At 47.3% G+C, this 25,174-nt stretch overlaps 1 protein-coding gene across 1 annotated transcript in view; it reads right to left on the reverse strand.

Annotated features, from left to right (window-relative positions):
• Positions 1 to 404: 404 nt before the first annotated feature.
• LOC147605599 (uncharacterized) overlaps positions 405 to 25,174 on the reverse strand; it is a 32,000-nt gene continuing 7,230 nt past the window's right edge. Inside the window, exons 3-6 of the mRNA XM_086793286.1 lie at positions 5,457 to 5,578; positions 5,232 to 5,379; positions 4,977 to 5,133; positions 405 to 761 (exon numbers count right to left, since the gene is read on the reverse strand). Of these exons, the coding sequence (XP_086649412.1) occupies positions 670 to 761; positions 4,977 to 5,133; positions 5,232 to 5,379; positions 5,457 to 5,578 (519 nt within the window). The 3' untranslated portion in view covers positions 405 to 669. The remainder of the gene's footprint in view (positions 762 to 4,976; positions 5,134 to 5,231; positions 5,380 to 5,456; positions 5,579 to 25,174) is intronic.

Genomic DNA, 25,174 nt, shown 5'->3' on the forward strand with positions numbered 1-25,174 from the left:
TACAGGTGACAAGCACAACACGGTTGTGTGCAAGATAAGAAACACATTAGAGATCATCTAGGCCTATCCAGGGGGGTTGATAGCATCTCCACCCAAACAGTCCTCCAATTCATCCCTCCCCCAAAGCATTCTTGAGAGCAATGTGGATACTCGGGACTTTCAACTCAATCGGCAAGAGATTTCTACACGTACAAGCATGCTCAGTGATGGTTTCTACTACATACACAGGCTTAAAAGGAAGTGAAGTCCGTAGGTATAAGCACATAACACCAACTTATCCCCACTTATCTCACTACTCACTAACCCCAAGTAGCATGCACAATCACACTAGTCACCGGCCCCAGGTAGCATACAATCACACTAGTCACCAAATAGTGTGTTGGTTAGATGTACAAATCACGATCTTTTCAACTCAACTCCTTTGTATTCATTGCACTCAAAGTTATAACCAGCAACATCATTTGAAGATCAACCTCCAAGGGCACTACATGCGTAACCACTCCACCCTGACCACGATCAAAAATTTTTCTAGCAAATACAAGCCAAGAAGCGATGAGAAGTCACATGCTTCTCAGCCACTACACCACTACAATGGGCCACAGCCAATCCATTAAGAGCAGGAGTTCTGTTTCTCACAATCAAATCATGATAGCTATTGTAAAAGTGTATCTACATGAAATCATAATCATCAGCATCATCATACGCATTCAGAACACTATCCTCATCCGGTTTGTCCACATGTAATTGCTTCTTCTTGGCTCCTGCACAAACAGAGGAAGACAATTGTAGTCAGGAGTACACACACCAGCTCTGTTAGTCAATGCTAGATTAAAAGCAAACAATTCTTTTTCAGATCATATCACTCTTGATTCTACAACTCTCTCGTGACAGACAAACTTTACTATGATTCTACAGTGCCCTGAGATATTCTAAATGAAAACAACGTACTTTCTTTACAAACGAATATAAGCAACAATAGAAGTATGGAAACAGGACTTTAATAAAGAGGCACTTAAAAAAGTGAAACTGGAGGGTGCGCATGTGCATGATTATGTGCAACCCTGAAATCCAACTGCTGAAATTCAAAATGCAAACAACCTATTTGTTTACAAACGAATATAAACAAGAGTAGAAATGAATAGGTCTTTAGTTAGCAGGCATTTTAAAATGTGATTGTTTAGCAGACATTTTAAAAAGTGACAAACATCCCAATATGGGGCGGGTGGGTGGGGGGTTGTGGGAAGAGAAGAGGGGGGGGGGGGGGGGGGGGTGTAAAGAGATTTTGATGTCTGCGAGAGACTGAAGTGGCCTATGAGAAGGCACAACCCGACTCCGAATCCCACTCCGTCTCCGGCTTCATTAATAAAAGTAATGTACATTCATAGCTGTCCCAAAGTGGGACAGCTACGACTCAGATCAGAAACAGTGGGAAAACACCTCGAGCTGCGGAAAAGAGAGCTCTCCAAGATCAAAAGAATCTCTAAGAGACTGGTACAGTGATCTATGGAAGAAGGAAAAGGGTTGACATAAACAACAGAAAAAAGCAGCTGATTCCGAACATGGTAGATAGTCCAGAGTGCCCAAAATCTCGTCCAATCCAGAAAGATTGCATAAGCTGGCAATAGTGGAGAGAGTCGATCAGAAAGCCAAAACTGCCTCCCAAAAAATCTACCTGGAAATCGTGCCATAGGTGCCCTAAGAAGGGCTCGAGAGTGGGAGCAGTATCACAAAAGATGGGGCACTGTCTCACGTGGGTGAGAGCATCACCGACACGAATGTGTCTACGTGCCAAAAGAATCCCCAACAGAAAAACACCCATACTACATCTCCATAGAAACAATCGTTGCTTCAAGGGCAATTTGTTCTTCCATATCCATCCCAATGCCGCTTTCCACCAAGGCAAGGATTTAGACATCCTCCATAGGTGATTTGCATGCTCATGAATCCAAGGGGGGGGGGGGGAGAGGAAGGAGTTAGTACACCCTAGGAATTGTGAGTTGATGAAAAGGAAGAGATGTATATCTAGGAAGCTTCTTGTCAAAAAGCCAATCTCTAGTCGGCCTTCTTCAAGTGCAGGCACTGGCTGCATTGGTTGCATCATCTCCAATCCCAAATGACAATGTCTGACTGCTTGAGGACATGAAAAAACCATACCATCCTCATCAATAACATCCCGTATGTGGCGAATTCCAAGCACGGACATGCTATAGGCCTCCCTTGGCTGGGATAATGCAAAAAAGCACTTCAAACACCCTACTCCAATGAATGCTCTCCAGTTTCCCTGGTTTGGGGACTGGCCTGACCAATGTAGGTGGTGTAACAAAGCTTTCCACTCTTGAATGAGAGTAGTAACATAAGAAGAATCCGTGATTTTGTCATTAAAATGTCCAAAAACTATATCATTATAACGGGTGATCGAAAGTCCATATGCTTCTATACGCAGGAGACACACCTATCGCCCAACTTGCGAGCCCATGGCTTTGTTTGTGCCACAAAATCAAGTAGAAGCATCGCCTTCCTCGTGAAGACATGATAATGGATATTGAGAATATTAAGTCTACCATGTATGTTGCATGCACGGAAGCTTTACTGCCTAATCCACAACCCTAACCCTGATTAAGAACAAGATGCTGAATGAACATGACTAAGACACGCGAGAGGAGAGAGTGTTGGTGTTAGGGTTTTATTTGTATTATGGTACAAAAGGTGACATAAATGTCTGTACATCTTCTAGGCCCTTGGTCTACCCAATAGGGTGACCTCTGGCCTTCTACATGCTTCTACTAATTCAGAACTTCTTCAAAAAGGTTATGTTGCAATGCAAATGATGACTTATGCTTATATAGGTTTGTGGGCTGCAAGTTGGCCAGTCTTGGACAAATCAATGTATGGAAATTGTTGTATGCTGGTCAGCCAGGTCCTCATGCCCTGATGCGCAGCCCATGTGCATACACTGATGTCGGCTTGCTACCACTGTTGTAGATGCCCTATGCTAAGCCTTAAATGCTGTCCTAAACAAGGATTATGTTGAATATGTTGAGGTTTATGCCATGGCACGGGCGTGCACGTGACATCCCCTCTTGCTAAACTGGATGATGAGGTAGACACTCTGTCATCCTTCCTTCCTCCCTTGACTTCTGACTTTGACCTTCTACTTTGCCTGAACACCTTCCACTTATAATCCCCACTTCCAAGTCTTGCTAAATAACTCAGCATCTATTCCACTGATGTCCCCATGCCTGCTATTCCTTTCCCTTAAGTTTTAACACAGCGGCAGGTAATCATGCTTGTTGCTAGGCCTTTGGAACTGATCTGAGAACTAATGATGTACTAATTTTGAGAACATACCCCTAGAGAATGCTTTCCTCCAGCTTTGCCTGTTACAGACCACTCCATATGCTATACTAACTGCATTCTTCTGATGAATCTGTACACCTCCTTGGAACTATGCTTAGTGGCTGAGCTTGAATGCTCTGATACCAATGTTGCATGCGTGAAAGATTTATTGCTTAATCCACAGTCCTAAGCTTGATTAAGAACAAGATGCTGATTAATGAGAAATGATTAAGACAGAGAAGAGAAGAGAGAGAGAGAGAGTTGGTTTCAGGTTTTATTTGTATTGTGGTACAAAAACGTGACATAAATGACTGTACATCTTCTAGGCCCTTGGTCTACCCAGCATAGTCACATGGAATGTGGAACCGGAGTGGGAACGAGGCCCGATTTCGGAACGGGTAACGGGGACGTTTGGACTCGGAACGGGAACGGGAACGACACGTCATCGAGCGAGAGAGAGAGAGAGAGAGAGAGAGAGAGAGAGAGAGAGAGTCTAAACTCTAAAGAGTAGAGTGAGTTAGTAGAGAGAGAGATTACAAGTTAGAAAATGTGGACATTCTGTAACTTCATAGCTATAGGAATGAGAGGCTATGACATTCCATTCCATTCCATGCTCCCCACATACATCCATTCTTGGAACGTGAGTTGTGTAACTGCCGCCTCACACATTCCATGACGTTCCCACGCTCCCCACATGTGCTAAGTGGCGTTCCCACGTTCCAACAACTTCCAATATTAATTTTGTGATGTCAACTTTTGCATCACCCATTCGGTCTTTTCTTTGAGGGAGATCTCCCATCCAATGGGATATCCAAGATGTCTGACTATCTGATTAGGTGGCACAATTTGTCCTGGCAGAGTAATCTATGTCAATCATAAGTATACATAATACACACACACACACACAGGTGTGTAAAAGCAAAAGTTTTTGTAAACATGCAAACACAACACACAAAAAAGCCAAAGAAAGTGTTTATACTGCAGGGGCCAGCCAACACACTTGACTCACTTACTGCACCAGGGCAGGGGACACTTAAAATGAGAGCGCGAGAAAAGGGAAATCCCAAAATACAATGATGTGTAGACGCACTTGGCACTAGGATATTTTGCTGATGCATTTGCTAGCACACTTCCTTTCACCACTTAAAGGTGATGGGGATCTATTAGAGGGTTAAAGCAGACCCATTGATAAGTCTCCTTAAAGGCTCTAGAAAAATTGTAAAAACAGGTCCCAGAACTTGACAAGAATCTCCTAAACTAATGACCAGTTCACTTCACAAAGGCTCCAAAATCACCATTGGGTTTCAACTAGAGGCATCCACTCCAGTGATTGAGGTGAAATGCCCCCAATCACAAAAAACAGACTACCCTTCCTGATAGCCAACAACATGCTTCTTCCCCACATGCCACACTCACAACTTGAAAACTCTCATTGAGAAGGCAAATAACCACATGCTTTACAAATACATGACTTGGTTGTGTTACGCAATGATCTATCATTCGAGAGTTTAGGCACGCACACGCATATGTGGAATACGACAAAGGGAGAAATTTAGAGGATCAAGAGACTTTTAAAACCAGACAACAATATCAAGTAAGAAGTTAAACATCTGAAACAGTAAATAATATCAACTCCTTACCTGTTTTCTTCTTTCCAGTGGCTTCCTTCTCAGCTTTCAACTTCTCATTTGCAATAACTGATACACTTGACGCAATCTCCTTTGCATCTGTAGCTTTCAAGGATGTCATGGCATGCCGCATGACAGCTTTGAGCAAAGTAAGGTAATGAAAGCTTTTCTGCCCAACGTAAACAAGAACAGAAAAAAGTGAGCATCTGAAGCAGAACTATCTCAGTGCTTTGCCAAGATGGCAAGTATTTTAGTGGCATTAGGTACCTCGAATGGCCTTAATTTCTGTGCTAAAAGCTCTGCATACTCAATGAAATCACTTTCTGACTTTGGAATGAAGTCATCCAAGGAATGATCCCCACTACTTTTACCAAAAAGCTCTGTAGTAGACTGATAGTCTGCCTCCTCCACTAGCCTGCAGGGAACATCATAATTGAATCTCAACAAAGCATATTACAAGCACCCAGGTTAAAACATTTCCACATAGCATACCTCTGTTGTCTCAGCTTCTCTTCCAGTTTGTTTGCTGCATCTTCTTCAGGAGTAAGGACCACCTTTGTTTCCACAACCTTTTTCTTCTCCGCTTTCTCCTTTTGAGGGGCTGGGGCTTTCACCTTAAACCACAAAAAAGTCGATGCAACAGCTAGAAATATGTAAAAGATAATTTGGGCAATATCAAACCACAAGCCATCATTCTAACCACCATTTTAAGTCATTGCACTTTAGAAAAACACAGTAAGAGGTGAAACACAAGCACAAAAATATGTGACCGGCAAAGAAAAAATATACAGGAGGAGAAAAGGCATAAACTGATACTATTAGCTGTGAGGACACATGTGGAACCGCTACCTCCTTGTGGGACTAAATTTTACTCTCTATTCATTGTTGTTTATGAATCATTGTTCATCTACTGGTCTGATACACCAATCAACAACAAGCCTTGTATGTACATAAAATTTTACATGTGTGTACATATAATCATCTTTCATGGATATCCTTAGCTCTAATCCTATAGAAGAAAAGCCACCTTTGATTATACCCTTGCGCAAATCCTATATCATCTAGCCTTCGTACAAATGATCAAAAGCAAAACACCAAATGTTTGGGCACTTGAAACAAGTATGTGCTTGAATGGTAACGTATGGTAACCCTTGATGAGAATGCGAGGAAGCTCATGGTGCAAGTGGAGGTTGTACTTCGGTGATTTCCTTGCTACTTGATGAGGCATCCTTTGGGACTTTTAAGGTAAACATATATGTCATCCCGTAAGATTCTTGATTCTTCTCTAGTTAGCGTAAAACTAGGCTTGATCTTGAGCACTCTTAGCACACTGTTGTGCAATCTTTAGCATACCTTGCATGTCTTGCAAGAAGTCCACGGCTGACTGTAACTTTAACTCCCCTTAGTCCTACTACTATTATACACGAACTTCGGTTGATAACATAGGCATAAAGTGACCAAAACCAGTGGCCAATGACAAAAAAGTGCTGAAGACTAGAGGCTAGAGGCTAGAGCTAAGTAGTAAGGCCCATGAATCATGATCCATGAATGATCATCCACATAAAGTGCTCGCCTCATGGTCATGGGTAGCTTGTGCGGCTGCCAAAGAAGCATCAAGCTCATCCTCAGTCTCATCCTCACTGGCATGCTGCTCTTGCACCTCATCCTCCCACTGCTCTTCTTGTTGACTCATCTCCCACTCGGTGAAGGAATCTGCCTTCTTGGTCACGCTCTTGCAAAGCATTCGCAAGTTCGCGCTGACAAAGACAAGGTCATTGGCACACTCTACCCCGAGTCGGTTCCTCTTCCTAGAGGCAATGTGGCTGTAGGTACTCCAAAGTTGCTCCAAGCAAGAGGAGCTGACGGCCTGGCTAAGTATGCGGATGGCAAGCTGCTGCAGCTCCGGTCCATCTGAACCAAAGTCCTCCCACCATAGAGCAGCACCAACTTTGGAGCGGTCAACCTGTGCATCATGACAGCCATAGGAGCCATGAAATGACCTGTACATCGAAAGCTGGTCCCTGATCTTGCGCCTAACCGATGCATCAGGCACAAGACGATCCAAGATGATCCTCCATCCAGCGCTCACCTCCCGGTCGCTCTCCTGCTTGTTGCCTTGGAATTCTGGGTCCACCACATAAGCTGCTGCATGCAATGGAGAGTAGTAGGAATTCCACCTTCCTAGACACAAGGCATGGATCTCCTCGTATCTGTCTTCGTCAGGCACGAAGTCTTTCAACTTCTCTATCATGCGATCTATGGCCTCATAGACCTTGCCTATGCATGGCTGCATAGTGTCTACAATCCTCAACAGGTGGACTATGGACCTCACCATAGCATCTGTGGTCTTCACACACTCCCACCAAGAGGCGTCATCCGCCCGTAGCCTACACTCTTGGCCAGTGTTTGTATGGGACTCTTGCATGGCGACAAACTCGTCGCTAAGGAAAAGCCCCCTCAAAGCACCACTACAATCCTTCAACCGACCCAACATGAGAAAGTTGTAGGCAAACCGGGTGTCGGAATATTTGAGGAGAGAGAGACAGGACCTCTTGTTGAACTCATACCGAAGTCTTTGGTGGTTGAGGACAAAGGAGACCATGGTGTTGGCCTCCTCAATGAGCAAGCTGATCCATGGTGATGCCCCGATGTCCTTGAGGAGGTTGTTTAGGCAATGAGCCATACAAAAGGACACCGTGACATGTCCATACATACTTTGGAGAATAGCTCCCACCGCCCTATTGGAAGGCTCCCCATCCGCAACAAAGCCCACTACATGCTCGGGGCCAACGATCTCCATGGTGGTAGCCCACTCCGCCGCAAGCACATCCGCGCTCTTCCCAGTGCCGGATGCATCATGAGATGAGATGAAGTACATCTCTCCACGGGAATATGCAACCATGCCGTGAATACTCCTCTTGCGGGTGTCACTCCATCCATCCACAATGAGGGAGACTCCGTTCCTCTCCCATTGCCGCTTTGTGTTGTCGGCCGCTTGCTCTACAATGCGCTTCTCCTTGTCGAGCAATGTAGTGCGCAAGCTCTCGGATGAGGGGGGCGTATAGGTTGAGCCATACTCCCCAATCTTCTTAACCATTACCTTGAAGTATTCCGACCTATTCAAGAAAGTAATTTACTAATGAGAAGGGGACTAGGATGATGAAAACATGAATGATGAATTGGCAATGATCGATTAAACTTACCTAGCCGCTTGAAAGGCAATGTGGTCGTGGAAGAAGAAGCGGGCCACCGCCATATCCACCTCCTCCTTCAACTTGGGGTTCCAATTCTCCCCAAGTGTAGATTGTCGCCATGGGCCACGTAATGATTGAGAGGCCGTGGAGATGAAGGGTGCCGCTGTCGTGGATGGAGTAACATTCTGACTTGATGGCGAAGGTGATGGTGTGCATGATCCCGATCCACCACATGACTCCATGGTAGAGACTTGAGTTCCTCTCCCCATCGTCGCGGGATCCACGGCCACTCGTGGTGTCCTTCTTGTCGCTTCGACCGCTTCGTAGACGCTAAGCTTGTCAAGAAGTTCCCGTCTCTTCTCGGGCGTGACATTCGTGCAAAACCTCACCTCATGCCCACTCTCATGCAAGAGGTGGGCTCGCACTTTGTCGGCGCCACCCGTTCGCCGGTACGGGCAAAGCTTGCATACCCATGGGCGAGAACCGCCTCCATGAACGGATGTGGTGTAGTTTACCTCCTCCCACCATGTCCATCCCGTTGTCCTTCTATGAGAAGCCTCGGCACGTGAGGAGGATGCCATGGTTGAAGATGGCTTGACTCTTGAGCCTTGAGGAATGAGAGAGAGAGAGAGAGAGAGAGAGAGCCTAGAGGCTTGGAAGTTGGAAGACTCAAGAGGCTTGAGGGAGAGGTGAGAGCCTAGGCCCTAGAGCTTGGAACTTGGAAGTTGGAAGAGAGAAGATTCAAGAAGCTTGAGCAATGAGCCTTGAGAGTTATGAACTTGTGTGTGCTTGTAGCCTTGTAGAGGTGGGCTCTTATATAGATAGGCAAGAGAGAGAGAGAGAGGAAAGCCTCAAGGGCAAGAGAGAGAGAGAGGGCCAAGGCCCAACAGCCATAAACGGCTAGAAGAGCCCAGGCCCAACAGCCATAAACGGCTACGAAGGGGCAGGCAGGCGCAACGGCCAGAAACGGGCGCAGACGCAGGCGCAACGGCTCTCTGCCGTCCCCGCATAGGCCATCGCCGACAGCCGTCCCCGTCCCTACGCCATCCCCTGCGCCGTCCCCGGTTTGAAACGCCCGTCGGGGGACGTCCGTCCGTCCGTCCCCGTCCCTGCGCCGTCCCGTTTCGGCATCCCAGCGTTCCTAGGCTCCGTCCCCGCCGTCCCCTGGGGCCTGTGACTATGGGGGGGGGGGGGACAACTCTGGGTAAGGATGGTGTGGGGGACGGCTCCTGCGAGGACGACGATGATCCGTTGCGTGGTCCAACGGTCACTTTTATGACCACTGGGGAACGTCGTATTGGGGGCCTTTTTGGGCCATTTTGGCCCGTAGTCACAAGGGCCATAGTGGCCCTCTTGCTTGCCTTTTCGAGTCTTCAACACTCTTGCCTATCTATATAAGAACAAGCACACACACACACACCTTCAACACTCAAGCCTTCAAGCCTCAAGTCTCATTGCTCATCTAAAGCTTCAAGCGGCAAGCCCCACACACAAGCACTCTAGTCTCTCTCCCTCAAGCCTCTTCCAACTTCCAAGCCTCTCACACAAGTACTCTAGTCTCTCTCCCTCAAGCCTCTTCCAACTTCCAAGCCTCTCATACAGGCACTCTGGTCTCTAGTTTCTCTCCCTCAAGCCTCTCTCTCCCTTTCTCAAGCTATCAACTTTCAAGTGACAAGCCATCTTCAACTGTGGCATCCTCCTCACGTGCTGGGGCTTCCCGTAGAAGGACGATAGGATGGACATGGTGGGAGGAGGTTAACTGCACCCCATCTACTCATGGAGGTGGTTCTCGGCCATGGGCATGCAAGCTTTGCCCGTACTGGCAAACGGGCGGTCCCAACAAAGTGCAAGACCACCTCTAGCAATGAGAGTGGGCATGAGGTGCGGTTTTGCACGAATGTCACGCCTGAAAAGAGACGGGAACTTCTCGACAACCTTGCCGTCTACAAGGCGGTTGAAGTGGCAAGAAGGGCACCACGAGTGGGGAGAGGAACTCAAGCCTCTACAATAGAGTCATGTGGTGGATCGTGCCGATCGGTATCATGCACGCCATCACCTTCACCATCGAGTCGAAATGTTGCTCCATCTATCAAAAAGCCTCCCATCTCCACAGTCTCTTAACCCTTACGCGGCCCATGGCGACAATCTACACTTGGGGAGAATTGGAACCCCAAGTTGAAGGAGGAGGTGGATATGGCGGTGGCCCGCTTGTTCCACGACCACATTGCCTTTCAAACGGCTAGGTAACTGCGATCGATCATCACCGATTCATCATTCATGTTTTCATCATACTAGTCCCCTTCTCGTTAGTAAATTGCTTTCTTGAATAGGTCGGAATACTTCAAGGCCATGGTTAAGAAGACTGGGGAGAATGGCTCAACCTATATGACCCCTCATCTGAGAGCTTGCACACTACATTGCTTGAGGAGGAGAAGAGCATCATAGAGCAAGCGGCCGACAACACAAAGGGGCAATGGGAGAGGACAGAGTCTCCCTCATTGTGAATGGATGGAGCGACACCCCCAAGAGGAGTATTCATGGCACGGTTGCATATTCCCATGGAGAGATGTACTTCTCATCTCATGATGCATCCAACACAGGGAAGAGTGCGGATGTGCTTGCGACGGAGTGGGCTACCACCATGGAGATCATTGGCCCCGAGCATGTAGTGGGCTTTGTTGTGGATGGGGAGCCTTCGAATAGGGCGGCGAGAGCTATCCTCCAAGGCATGTACACAGTGTCCGTTTGTATGGCTCACTACCTAAACAACCTCCTCAAGGACATAGGAGCATTGCCATGGATCAGCCTGCTCATTGAGGAGGCCAACACCATGGTCTCCTTTGTCACGTAGGCCTGCTCATTGAGGAGGCCAACACCATGGCAAGAAGAATTCGGTGGCAGATGCTTTGTCACGTAGGCCTCAAGTGCATGTAGTGACTACTGCCTATCATCAAGACTTGTCAGGGATGTAGGATATATATTCTGTGGACACAGATTTTTAGCTTATTTAGACTGATTTGAATGATGGTATTGCTGTCTCATCTTATTCGATTCGAGAAGGTTTTCTGACGATGCAAAACCGTATTTGTGTGGTCCAAGAATTGTGGCAAAAGGTTATGGAAGAGTGTCATGCTCCTCCATACATCGTGGTATTCTGGCTACTACACATGCTTTGAAAAGATATTTCTTTTGGCCAACTATACGCAGAAATATTAAAGCTTACGTTCATGAATGCCTACTATGTCAGAAAGTCAAGTTTGACAGGCACACGACACCCGGTTTGCTTCAGCCCTTACCCATTCCACAGGAACCATGGGAAAGCATTGGCATGTATTTCGTTATGGATTTGCCGAGATTGGCACATGGTAATGATGCAATATGGACTATCATTGATCGTTTTAGCAAACAGGCACATTTTATTTCTGAGAGGAAAACCATCAAGCCAGAGCACATGGCAAAGTTATTTTTGGCTCAAATTTCCAAACATCATGGCATGCCCAAATCTATTGGGGGGGATGGAGATCCTCAGACCACTAATATGGCCACAAAGCTGAGTTTTGCATCAACATATCATCCTCAAATGGATGGTCATAGTGAAATTGCCATATTCAGCCATACTTGATTTGCTCAAGTGTTACGTATCTGAGCAGAAGTCAGTTTAGTAAGAGGGGGATGTCATGTGCAAAGGTTTTTTGCCCATGGTCATGTAGAACCAGGTTTTGGAGCATGAAGCGTTGGACTAGGAGAAGGACAAGGGGGGCAGTCGTGAAGAAGACTGTTGTCAGCTGCATGGAACTGGTCGGAGCTGCATTTATGGAGAACATGTCCAGTCGGCTGGCCGACTAGGCTCCAGCAGTCGGCTAGCACTCTATTTGTCCAAAAGGCCTATATAAGGGGCACTAGAGCTCATAGTTAAAGTCATTCACTCCCTTATGGAGTGGGTCCAGGTTTTAGGACTGATTTGGGTGTTTCCACCTTTTCATGGAAGGCAACCCATGGTTGTCAGATTTAGAGGTACCTTTTTGTACCATATGAATATACTAATTTTTCAGCTCTCTCTCTCTACTCTCTCTTATGTCTGCGCTTTTTGCATCAACATGTTCAAAGTGGTGTTTAGGGCTGAAAGAAGACTCTCAGAGCTTCCGCGTGTTAGACTGCAATGGTCTAGATGCTACACATGAATGATGTGCAGTATACATAATGCTTTCTGATGCAAACCCTAAGGTTTCTACTGATTGTATATGCATGAATGCGTCTCTTTAAGTGGATTAAGGGACTTAGACTCACTGACTGATTGATTGATTGACTATGGCTGAGAATGACCTACGTAGCTCGTGCCTGACTTATCCTGGATTGAGGATATACAATGGGGTCACGGCGTACAACAAATATCATCCTACTAGGTTCTAATAATGTACAGATGTTGCACTGCTGATGATGAGCCAGTTTGTCACCATGCACTACAGTGCAGAGTGCATGTGACATTCCCTCCTGCTTAGCTTGGCGACATCATGGCTTCCAAGTAGTCCGCCAACAACTGGGGGTACTCTTGAAAGAACTCCTCGGCAAGCCATACGGCTTCATGGGTACCTCAATCTCGGAATTTCGTATAGAACTGACGTATCCGTCGGCCGGAACCATGCTTCCAACGATGAAGAAGGATCTGCTCGAGCTCGATGACTCCTGCTTCGTCTACCACGTCTGGTTGTTGTTCATCTGAAACATCAAACACTTCTGGTCCAACATATGGTTTTAGCCAAGAAACATGGAAAACATCATGCACCATCCAACTAGAAGGCAACTTTAACTTCATGGAGACATCACTTAACTTCTTAACTATTGGGAAAGGTCCAAAACTACGGAATGAAAGCTTGGGACAACGTTTGTCCACTTGTTTCAATCTTTGTTTCATGATACGCAGATAGACCCTATCCCCTTTCTTGAAGTGGATATCTCGTCTAAACTTACTTGCCTGTCTGTGAACTGAATAATGGCCAGGTTCAAAATTGAGAGCCAAACTGGGTTGAGTACCAAACTCTGCGGAATCGACTTACTGATCTTCTATGCTTTTTAAGTCTTTTCCAGAGATGTTGAGAATGGTAGACTCCTGAATCATCTAGATACTAAGAACATTTGCTACTGGGTTATGCTGACCAGGGATGTACTGGATCATTTCTCCAACCTAGTGGAAGAGCTAACCTTGTCTAGTGTGTTGATCACTACACTGGGCACTTGGCATCATCGAGAGCCACTTAAGTGCTTGGTGGTTTGTGATGACTGTGAAAATGCGTCCATAAGGAACAGGTTTCAAATGTGTGAGAACTGACTGCTATTCTAGCTTGCCCTTGAAAGTCTTGGAAAGACGAGGAAAACTTGCTAGGAGGTTCTGCTAACTGTGGGATACTGGGTGGGAGATCATCCTTAAAAATGTCTGAATGAGAAAGGAGATTTGCCAACTCAGGGACTGAAGAAGATGAGACAGTGGTTATCGATGAGAGAGAAGCTGTCTGAGCATATAAATTAATGCTCCTTCTACTCCCTTGCGGATAGCTCATCGGGCCTGGAGATGAGAAATCATAGGAATGCCAAGAATGCTCCTATCTCCCCGAATCATGATAGGCTCAGGAAAACCTTTAGAGATAATAAAGGTGTTCTACCCCTAATTGGGAATAGGTTCATACTGACGAAACCACTAGATTCCTAAGATCATCTCACACCCTACAAGAGGAGAGACAATGAAATCTCGCTAGAATGAGGCCTTTTGAACTTGAAAAGAAAACTGTTGTGACTTTTGAGATATGTGGGTGCAGAGACTAGGTGTAAACATGTCTACCTCCAAATTATAGGGCACTAAGGTACAACTCATGTTGGTAGCCAACTGGGGAGAGATGGCGTTCTCAAAACTGCCCATGTCAAAAAGGATTATGAACTGTTGGTCCTTGGCAGAGCCATAAGCTCGGATCAGGCTTTTCTGTGTGGTTGTTGCGTGACCCTCCTGCTTAGCATCAAGTACCACGGATGGCATGAGATGCATAGAAGGTAAGATCTGAACCGCATTGGTGGTAGCAGGCGGGTCTCGAGGAGCGGGGGATACTGCGGCAACTATGGCAGAAGGCTCTTTGGAGGCTTGCTCCGCTTGCCTTTTTGGACAACCTTCTTACTATGCCCTATGATGTGACAAAAAAAACATCTGTTTTTTGACTGATACTTCTTTTGCTCCTCTGGAGGAAGATAACCTCCAGTAATGCCTGCTTGAGCCTTTTCCTCAGGGGTTTTCTTAGGCTTGGATTCCTTACCTCCTGAACTAGAGTTAGGACTGTTGTCTATCTTAGTGTCTTTAGAAGACGAATTACCCTTCCCCGGTTGGGGTTTGGTACTAGACTGTGATGACTGCTTGGGCTTGCCTCCGTTCATCTTCATTTCTTCATTTTGAGGGAGAGTCAAAGCCCGGTCATATGTACTGGGTTCAAAGTTACGAACATTGAACCGAATGTTAGGATCCAATCCACGAATGAATTGCTCCATCTTGGCTTGCGTAGATAGCCCTAACTATTGTGCTAAAGTAATAACCTTGCCGGAAAATTGAAGCACTGGGGATCCGTTCTGTCTGAGTCCATAGAACTCATCTGCCAGACCGGTCATGTACTGAGACGGAAGGAATCTGGTCTTCAGGTCATGGACAAAGGCATCCCACCTATGGTCTGGTCTGTATAAAGATAAGACCAATGCTGCCACCAAGTGATTGTCTCACCAGTGAGATGGGGACCCGCTACGTGGACTCTATCCTGCGGATCTGTGATCCTAGCTAATGGAAAATGAGCAGTAAATTGATGAATAAACTGATTTACTGCTAAATGATCACACTTACCATCATACTTACTGAAATTTGGTTGACTGCGAATGACGGTAGTTGATGCTACGGACTATTGGCTGGTGGCACCTGAGGCGGGGGGGTGCTGAAGAGAGGTGCTGGTATCTAAGATAAATCGCCTCCTTTTCTCGTTGGTGCTCAAGTAACATACGTTCTCGATCGAGCTCTCGTTGGTGCTCCCAAGCGGCGAGTTCAGCCTGACGCCGATCTTCGTCGATCCTGTGTTGGGCTTCAACATAGTCTCGTCTTTCTGCTTTTTCTTGTTGCTTTCTAGCTTCTGCTTTTGCTTTTTCTTCTCTCCTTCGGGCCTCATCTTCTCTCTTTTGTTGTTCCATCTGAAAAAGAAGAGGGAGATGTAGGCGGGTGCTGTTGGAGACGAAGAAGGACGTGCTGCTGCTGCCTCCAAAAGTTGGAGACGCTCCATGAGCGGCCGGTTCTGAGCTCTAAGAAGAGCTATGGTGTCTGCAGTAGACAGAAGAGCAAGGTCTCCTTCGGGGGAGACGTCTTCCGGCTGATAAGTACTCTCCTCTGTAGACATGATGCTGAAGTCGATGGTCGTGCCGGAACGCAATCTGACCATCCAAGGATGCCCTCACGCTAGAATATGGTGTGTGTGGACAAGCTGAATCTGATACCAACGTAACATGCAACGGAAGTCTTCATATTGGAGGATCCTGTCACACAAATGCTCACACCGTCTTCTATATCCTGAGTTTCGTGAGTTTAGCAATCCACTTTAATACTTCAAACTTTAGAGAGATATGAGAGAAAGAGATGAGAACTGTTTACCGTATGGGGTCCCGAATTACCCACTGAAGGGTCCCCTATGCCGTTACTGAGATAGTATTTGCTTTATTATCTTTAAAGAGACTGACGGTGTGACTGACGATAAGCCAAACGCAAGACCTTTGAAGACCAAGTGTTGGGCTGAGCTGTACACTGCTGTAGAAACACCAAAGATGTCCAATCTCAAGCCTATGCACTCTTCCCAATGGTATGCAGGAGGGATGCAAAGCTAGGGCTGAGAGAGGGGCTGTTTGGGACTTTTCTAGACTGTATATGAATGCTGTAAATGAATGAGAATCTTGCGTTTTACCTTCACCAAGTGGCTGGAGCAAAACGATGATATGATGAATGCTGAAAACTGTGTGGATACAGAAAACGCAAGGCTGAATGTTGGCTGAATGCTGAACTGATGCGTTTGACTCATGTAGATGTCTGAATGCTCATGCGTTTGAGGCGCCTAGGGCTGTAGGAGACAAACGCTGAAGAGAGAGGGCTGAAACTGCAATCGCTTATGCTCCTGAGGCTGAGGATGACAAGCGCTTAATGGCTCTCTTGCTGAATATGATGAATGAGAGAATGGGTCAAGCCCTCCTATTTATATGTAACACGCGGAAGCTCTGGGAGTCTTCTTTCAGCCCTAAACACTCCTAGAAAACCATCTGATGCAAAACGCAGATATAGAGAGAGAGTAGAGAGAGAGAGAGAGATGTGCTGGAAATTCAGTATATTCATATAGTACAAAAAGGGTACTTTGCTACAGCCCTAGGCTGCCTTCATAAAAGGTGGTAAACACCCTAAATCTGGTCCCTACTTGGACCCCTAAGACCCAATCCCTACAAGATTGAATGGTTCTAATAATGAGCACATGGTCCCTTTTATAGGACCTCCCTAAGGCTTGGCCAACTAGCCGACTGCTGGTCAGCCGGTTTCACATTCCATAAATCACTTCAGCGCTGCCCGACTCGGCAATAACCGCTTAAAACACTGTCTGACTGGTCTCAAGTCCATACACACACTGTAGCGCCTGCAGCCGACACACCTATAGGCTATGGCACAGCTGACGTCATCCTTCATGCAACCAACAGTCCATTCTGGCAGCCAACAGCCTCTTCCATGCTATGCTCCAAGACCAATACTATCAAACAGCACTCCTTGCTCCAGCTTCTGGTTCTTATCTGGTTCATAGTCTTTATATGGCTGCCTCTTCTGGATCAGCACCAGAGAATTGTCCATGGCATTGATCATGCACATGACATCCCCCTCTGCTAAACTTGATGACGGGATTCCAACCTGTTCTTGGATGACTGTCATCATCCCATTCTATTCCCGGAGTCCCTCTGTCATCCATCCATCCATCCCTGACAACCCTTTTCTCTGAAAGCCCGTCCCGGTCTCCAAACTACTCTGTCACAGACTAAGATCTATGCATCTGTTTCCATCTAGTCCACAATCCATTCCTGCCCTGACTCTGAACACTGTCTTGGTCTTCATTCCTGAGAAATGAGTCTGGCATTCTCACATCACCCTTGGAGGATAATCCTCCCTTGGGACCGTTGCCCGAGAACCTATCTGGCTCATAGGACTGCCATCCCCTCTGGCTTTGTGGAACACCACCAACAAACCTCCTGGGATCTCTTCCCGATTCTGTGTTCCTTGCCTTGGGCTTCGTCTCCGTGTACTTTCCTGTACCTTGGACCTGTATGAGCACATGGTCCCTTTTATAGGACCTCCCTAAGGCTTGGCCAATTGGCTGACTCCTGGTCGACCAGTTTCACATTCAATAAATCACTCCAGCGCTGCCCGACTGGGCAATAACTGCTTAAAACACTGTCCGACTGGTTTCAAGTCCATACACACTGTAGCGCCTGCAGCCGACACACCTCTCGCACAGCTGACATCATCCTTCATGCAGCCGACAGTCCATTCTGGCAGCCGACAGCCTCTTCCATGCCATGCTCCAAGACCAATGCTACCAAACAGCACTCCTTGCTCCAGCTTCTGGTTCTTATCTGGTTCATAGTCTTTATCTGGCTGCCTCTTCTGGATCAGCACCAGAGAATTGTCCATGGCATTGATCATGCACATGACATTATACTACTAATGTTGTCGGTTGACACTAGATGCTGACCGACTGCTATATAAACATTAAATGTCAATGATGATGTATAAATGCTGAAAATGATGGAAAAAATACCCAAAAAATCCTGGATAAAGCCTAGATGCTATCTGAGGTTCCTGCAATGGTCTAGATGCTATACATGAATGATGTGCAGGATGCAGGATGCTTTCAGATGTAAACCCTAAGGTTTCTACCGACTGTATATGCATGAATGCGCCTCTTTAAGTGGGTTAAGGGACTTAGACTGACTGGCTGACTAACTATGGCTGAGAATGACCTACGTAGCTCATGCCTGACTTATCCTGGATTGAGGATATACAATGGGGTCACGGCGTACGATAAATATCATCCTACTGGGTTCTAATAATGTACAGATGTTGCACTGCTGATGATGAGCCAGTTTGTCACCATGCACTACAGTGCAGAGTGCATGTGACAACTAAAAGGGTGTGGAGATGGCTGTACAGCAGGTTTGCAGGTTGGGCAGCATGGGAAGGTTCTAGGGAGGTGTAGAGGGGTTGTATATGTCAGAATATGCAGCGGAAATGATGACCAAATCTGGGAACACAAGAGCAAAAACGCAGGCAGAAAAAACAGCACAAAAAGAGACAGATGTAGGCGTGTAACTCTGCTCTGTATACACAAGAAGATCCCGAATATGATACAAATGAGGTATGGGGGCTGAGGACCTATATATACTCCCCTAGAGGGCAGTCGGCCAGCATAAGAGAAGCCCACGACTGATAAAAGAAGTCCACGACTGCATAAATGCAGTCGGCCAGCTATCTGGTGCCAAAACCTGATCAAAACCAGTCGGCCAGCAGTAAGAGTGCCCACGACTGATAAACATCCAGTCGGCCAGCACTGTACTGCTCCTGGCACCCTCTGGCAGCCCTCCCAAGCCTCAGAAAAATGGGAAAAAAATAGGGAAAAAATACGGAGAGTGGGGAAAAATGGGAAAACACCTCATAAGGGCGGGCACACCCACAACAAAGGCCCTAGTGTATAAATCTAGACAGGAGATGACTTCTAACACCCCCTCTCAGCTCCTGGCTGTGTAACCAACCACTGGGAGCTGGGGTGCCGCCTGAGCAAATCCTGAGAGCGACTTCGTGAAGAGGTCCACCGTACTGTCCTCCGTCGAACAGAACTCCAGCAAGATGTCATCATCAACAATCTGTTCACGAACAAAGTGCCTCTGGATGACCAAGGGTTCCTCCAGTGGAAGCCCAAACCTGCAATGTAACCTCCTCATGCTCCGTAAAACTGCTCCTCGGGCAAAAGTAGATCTCCTCGTGTCCGGATCTCCTCCCCAAACCGAGTCACTCCAACCGTGGAGTCGGACTCCATCCAACAATCCCCCTCCTGTGTACAAGAGTCCATGATCCTTCGCATGCCGCAGAAACCACAGGAAACGCGATCCTGCCTCCCAAAGAGACATCTGCAACCAAGAGCTCAACTGCCTCATCAGGAAGCTCCCGTCCAATCCGGTGTCCATCAACCAGATCAATGAACCGTACAGCTTCTGAGTCACAGAGACAGCACACTGCTCACAAGGATCAACACCTGTTACGGTGCACAAGCAAGTCCTGGAAACCTTATGAAACCTGTCAACCACCCCCTCTGAATCCGGAACCACAAAGCCTGGAGAAACCACCTCCTTCTGCAAGTAAGCACCTGCTACCTGCCTGGCTTTCCGAAAGGTCCCCGTGGAAAGAACATCCTCAACTACTGGAAGTTCTATGTCCCGAACACTACGAGACATCAGAGCATAAGTGACCTGTTCAGCTTGGAAAGTTCCTGCCAACTGCTGCCATCTACTGGCAAGCTATCCACCATCTGGTCTCGGAAAGCCCGCACCTGCAGCGTATCCACACCTGAGTAGCTATTACCACACTGCCACTCATCACAATCTTGAGGACCTGGGAGAGAGAGTGCTGAAAGCCTGTAGACTCCATTCTCCACTCCACCTTCCCAAACCACTTGGCCTGTTGCTTTGTCCCGGAGAGCAACAAAATGCTCATCAAACTCCACCCGTACGCCAGTCTTGCAAACCTGATGCACTGACAACAGATGAAAACCAAGTGCCGGAACATACAACACCTGGGAGGAATGCTTCCCCCCTCTGCCATCGGGAACTATCTCCATCCTGCCCTCACTGTGAACTGGGATAGTGGACGTATCCCCAGTAAGAATATGACCAGAAACCCTGCAAAGATCCTGTAAACCGGAACGGGAAGGAGTCATGTGCCTGGAAGCACCACTATCGGGAATCCACTCCCGAGTATCCGTCGCGGAGAATCCTCCAATCTCCTCCCTGCCTGAAGAAAATGAAGCATCGGTGTCCATCACCTCCAGGTGCACAAAAGCCGGAGTCTTCATGATTGCTGAGGAGTCTTCACCCTTCTCAGTCTTCCGCTTGGGACACTGCCTCCAGTAGTGGCCTTTCTCGCCACAATCATTACAGGTCCTCTCTGCCTTCAGTTTCTCGCGGTCACTAACGGACATCTTCTCAGAAGACTTCTCCGACGAAGCCTTCCCCTTGCCCGTGTTACGGCCTTTCGACCATTGGCCAGTAAAGGCCTCCGAACCTCCACCCTGAGGAGGGTTCGTGAATCGTTCCTCCTGGTCCAGGACCATGGGCACAAGCTCCTCCCACGTGATGGTGCTGAGCCTGCCACTGGTAATCAACGACGAGTAGAATGCTGAGTACGAAGAGGGCAAATGTGACAGCAACGTTATGGCCATGTCCTCTGACGATATCTCCTTCCCAGCCTGAAGAACTTCCTGCTGAAGAGCCTGCAGCTTGTTAATATGCTCCCGCATCGTCGCCGACTTTGCAGGGCTCATAACCCGCATCTGTACTTCCAAAGAAATCCTCTTCATGGGTGATACCCTGTTGTATAGAGAAGCCAAATGCTGCCATATACCTCTGGCCAGCGTCATGTGCTTGACATGATTGATTACCTGCGGTGTGCAATTGAGGAAAATAAACGAACGGACCCTGGCGTTGACGCGATCCCACATCTGCGTCTGGGCCTCCCGGTCCTTTCGGGTTGACGGTAACTCCCCTTCCTCTACTTCCGGCCGTGGAACACCAACAACGACAAAATCGGCGAGGTCGTAAGACTCCAGAACGGATTCCATCATCACCTTCCATATGCCGTAGTTGCTCCCGTCTAACTGACGGTCCACCGGAAACGTGGGGAGTGTCGGGATCTTCACGTGTCTCTCGGCCATCTCAAACAGATCTGCCATAGCGGGGATGTACTCTGAAAAGGGTGGGTGGGTGGGAACAAAGAAGAACTGATACCTGCAAGTGGCTGTCCAGCGAATCAGCCCGCCTTCCTCTTGCTTCTCCTCTTCCCGAACAGTCCAGAACAGTCCACCAATCAGCCACAAAACAGCCCCCCTCTTGCTCACACAAATCCCAAGACCTATCTAGAGCCTAGGCTCTGATACCATGTCAGAATATGCAGCGGAAATGATGACCAAATCTGGGAACACAAGAGCAAAAACGCAGGCAGAAAAAACAGCACAAAAAGAGAGAGATGTAGGCGTGTAACTCTGCTCTGTATACACAAGAAGATCCCGAATATGATACAAATGAGGTATGGGGGCTGAGGACCTATATATACTCCCCTAGAGGGCAGTCGGCCAGCATAAGAGAAGCCCACGACTGATAAAAGAAGTCCACGACTGCATAAATGCAGTCGGCCAGCTATCTGGTGCCAAAACCTGATCAAAACCAGTCGGCCAGCAGTAAGAGTGCCCACGACTGATAAACATCCAGTCGGCCAGCACTGTACTGCTCCTGGCACCCTCTGGCAGCCCTCCCAAGCCTCAGAAAAATGGGAAAAAAATAGGGAAAAAATACGGAGAGTGGGGAAAAATGGGAAAACACCTCATAAGGGCGGGCACACCCACAACAAAGGCCCTGGTGTATAAATCTAGACAGGAGATGACTTCTAACAGTATAATGGCCGTATAGTCTACGAGCAGCAAAAGAAAGGTGCGGAGTTGGCTGTACAACAGAATAGCAGCCCAATTTTCGTCAGTACAGCCTTCATCAAAGGTCTTAGCAAAAGCGATGGAGGGAGTGTAGTTGTCTTTTTAAAACAATGGAGAAAACATGGTCATTTTGTAAAAACGATGAAGGAAGAGAAGTCTTGAAGCTTGGTGGATTTCTTCCATGCAGCCCATCAACCTTGCCATAGATGTAGGCACATGCTCACTTATAGTAGTACTACGTGTGAACAGGGCTTAACCAAGGGCACCTTTTCCCATGTGGTTTTTCCCCTTGGATATCAAGTGTGAAAGGACACTCTATCCATTCAACTTTTGTACTTGAATATTATATGGATGTGACTCACATGCAAGAGTTGACTTGCATTTGTGATCTACCACACACCTTGCTGCTATCTCTTTGTGTGTCTTCCTACAGCTAACCCTAATTTGCAGGAAACCTTGATTCTGTGTGTGTGAGTGTGTGAGTCTAACAATTGGTATCAGAGCCTGGTGCTCGCGAGTCCCCTTTCGGCAATCCCCGTCCGTCCATCCGTCTGTCCGTCCGTCTTCTATTCAAGCTGTTCCGTCTGCCCTCTCTCCACGCACATTGTTCCACCCGGTGTGTCCTTCAGCCACCCACTCAGCGTTGCTCTGCCTAGTTCTCGCCTCCAAAGTCGGTGGCTCTAGTGCCTTGATAGCCGCCGCCACCCGGCCAAGCGGCGGCGCTCTCACCACAAGCGGCCCTCGACGAAGCTAATTCTGCATTTTTTCGGCTCCTCTCGTCCGGCAGTTGTGTAGTCCGTCGTCACTTCCGCCCATATGTAGCTTGACGTCACCGTCGCCGTCTACATCCCGCCAAGGTCGCCGTCCGTCCTCGTTTGCAACTCGCCGTCCAGTCCGGTCGCCTACCTTCGACCCCTAACGGCCCTGTTTGCTCCCGCCTCTGACTAGGTTGTGCTTGCAGTGCTTGCACGGTCCTCACTTGTGCACCATACACCTGGCTTTCGTCATGGTGCAGAGCCCGCTTCCCAATCAGCGGCCTTCACATAGCCACTAAGCTTCTCGGGTCAGGAGCCTTAGGCTTACCAAAGAAAGAGGCCAACAAACCTCTCCAGAAGGTTCTCCAGCTCACGAAAGTCCTCAAAAGATCCCCTCTGTGCCTCTCTATAGGTATTGCTAGTCGTGTTTTTCAATTCGGTATTCTGGGAGTTCTTGATTTGCAGATAGAGAAACTTGGGGGTTTGGCAAAAATTGCCCTTTGCATGCAAAATTGAAGGCTATGTCAATAACCACAATTTGGGGGTTTTTCAATTTGATGCAAAATTGGCAAAACTGAACTTCTTGTGTTGCCCAAAATTTGGGGGTTTTTTAAATTGAGGTCAAAATTAGTAAATTGAGCTAAGCCTCTTTCAGTTGCAATTGGGCTTTTGTGAAAATTGGGCAATTAACTGCACATTGAAGCAATTGTCGAGCATAAAAATTGGGGCTTTTTAGTTTGGAGCATGGAATAGGGGATTATAGCAGTGATTTGTCACATATGTATACATAGGACAACTTGGTGCAAGTTTATACTTGCTTGAGGTTGCAGGCAAAAGTTTGCACATGACATTTTGTTGCTTGGCAGTGCACATAGGTGCTTGGTTTACCTGTAGGTGTATTTTGTCTACATGGCTCAAAATGCTACAGATATATTTGGTGTGCTCACCCAGGAGGACAAGTTGGATGGATCAAACTATTCCTTGTGGAGTTTCATGATCCGTAACTTGCAGGTAGCCAAAGGGATTTGGGGCATCGTGTGTTGTGACGACACATGCCCACTTACCATACAACGAGCAATGCCTCAAAGGGGAGGTGCTCAAAGAGCTCCCCAAGTAGAACTTGCTCCCACACGAGCAGAAGAGATGGGACTCTAGGGATGCACAGGCATAGTCACAAGGGACAGGGGACAGGGGAGAGAATGGAACTTAAAAAATACTTCTTAAAAAAGTTTTTCTACTCTCCACTTATTCTACTTTGGAAGTACATCAAAATGAGCACAAATTTACACTAAAATGGTAAGCTTTTGAGTCATATTAACAAAATACTTCAATCAAAGAGTGAAGGCATTGACGGTTGATTGTATTAAGTAGATACAAAATGAGTCATGACTCAAGAGTCAGGACTAAGCTTTAAGGAGGCACAATACATGGAAAGACTCAAAAGTGCTAAAGCCTAGAGCTAAGTAGTAAGGCCCATGAATCATGATCCATGTGAAGTGCTCGCCTCATGGTCATGGGTAGCTTGTGCCAAAGGAACATTAAGCTCATCCTCACTCTCATCCTCACTGGCATGCTGCTGTTGCACCTCACCTCATCCTCTTGTTGCTCTTCTTGTTGACTCATCTCCCACTCGGTGAAGGGATGTGCCTTCTTGGTCACGCTCTTGCAAAGCATTCGCAAGTTCGCGTTGACAAATACAAGGTCATTGGTACGCTCTATCCCGAGTTGGTTCCTCTTCCTAGAGGCAATGTGGCTATAGTTGTTCCAAAGTTTCTCCAAGCAAGAGGAGCTGAGGGCCTGGCTAAGTATGCAAATGGCCAACTGCTATAGCTCCGGTCCATCCGAACCAAAGTCCTCCCACCATAGAGCGGCACCAACTTTGGAGCGGTTGATCTGTGCATCATGACAACCATAGGAACCATGAAATGACCTATACATGGAAAGCTGGTCCCTAATCTTGCGCCTAACCAATGCATCAGGCACAAGACGGTCCAAGATGATCCTCCACCCAGCGCTCACCTCCCGGTCGCTCTCCTGCTTGTTGCTGTGGAATCTTGGGTCCACCACATAAGTTGCTGCATGCAATGGATAGTAGTAGGAATTCCACCTTCCTAGACGCAAGGCATGGATCTCCTCGTATTTGTCTTTGTCAGGCACAAAGTATTTCAACTTCAGGCAAGGAGGAGATTGGAGAACTCGCCGCTACGGATACTCGAGAGTGGATTCTAGACAGTGGTGCGTCCAGGCACACGACTCCTTCCCGTTCAAATTTATAGGATCTCTCTAGGTATTCTGGTCACATTCTTACTGGGGATACATCCACTATCCCAATTCACAGTGAGGGCAGGTTGGAGATAGTTCCCGATGGTAGAGGGGGGAAGCATTCCTCCCAGGTGTTGTATGTTCCATCACTTGGTTTTCATCTCTTGTCAGTGCATTAGGTTTGCAAGACTGGCATACGGGTGGAGTTTGAT

This window comes from Cibotium barometz, chromosome 59, assembly GCF_041138505.1.
Source record: "Cibotium barometz isolate CiBa-2024 chromosome 59, ASM4113850v1, whole genome shotgun sequence".
Taxonomy (NCBI): domain Eukaryota; kingdom Viridiplantae; phylum Streptophyta; class Polypodiopsida; order Cyatheales; family Cibotiaceae; genus Cibotium; species Cibotium barometz.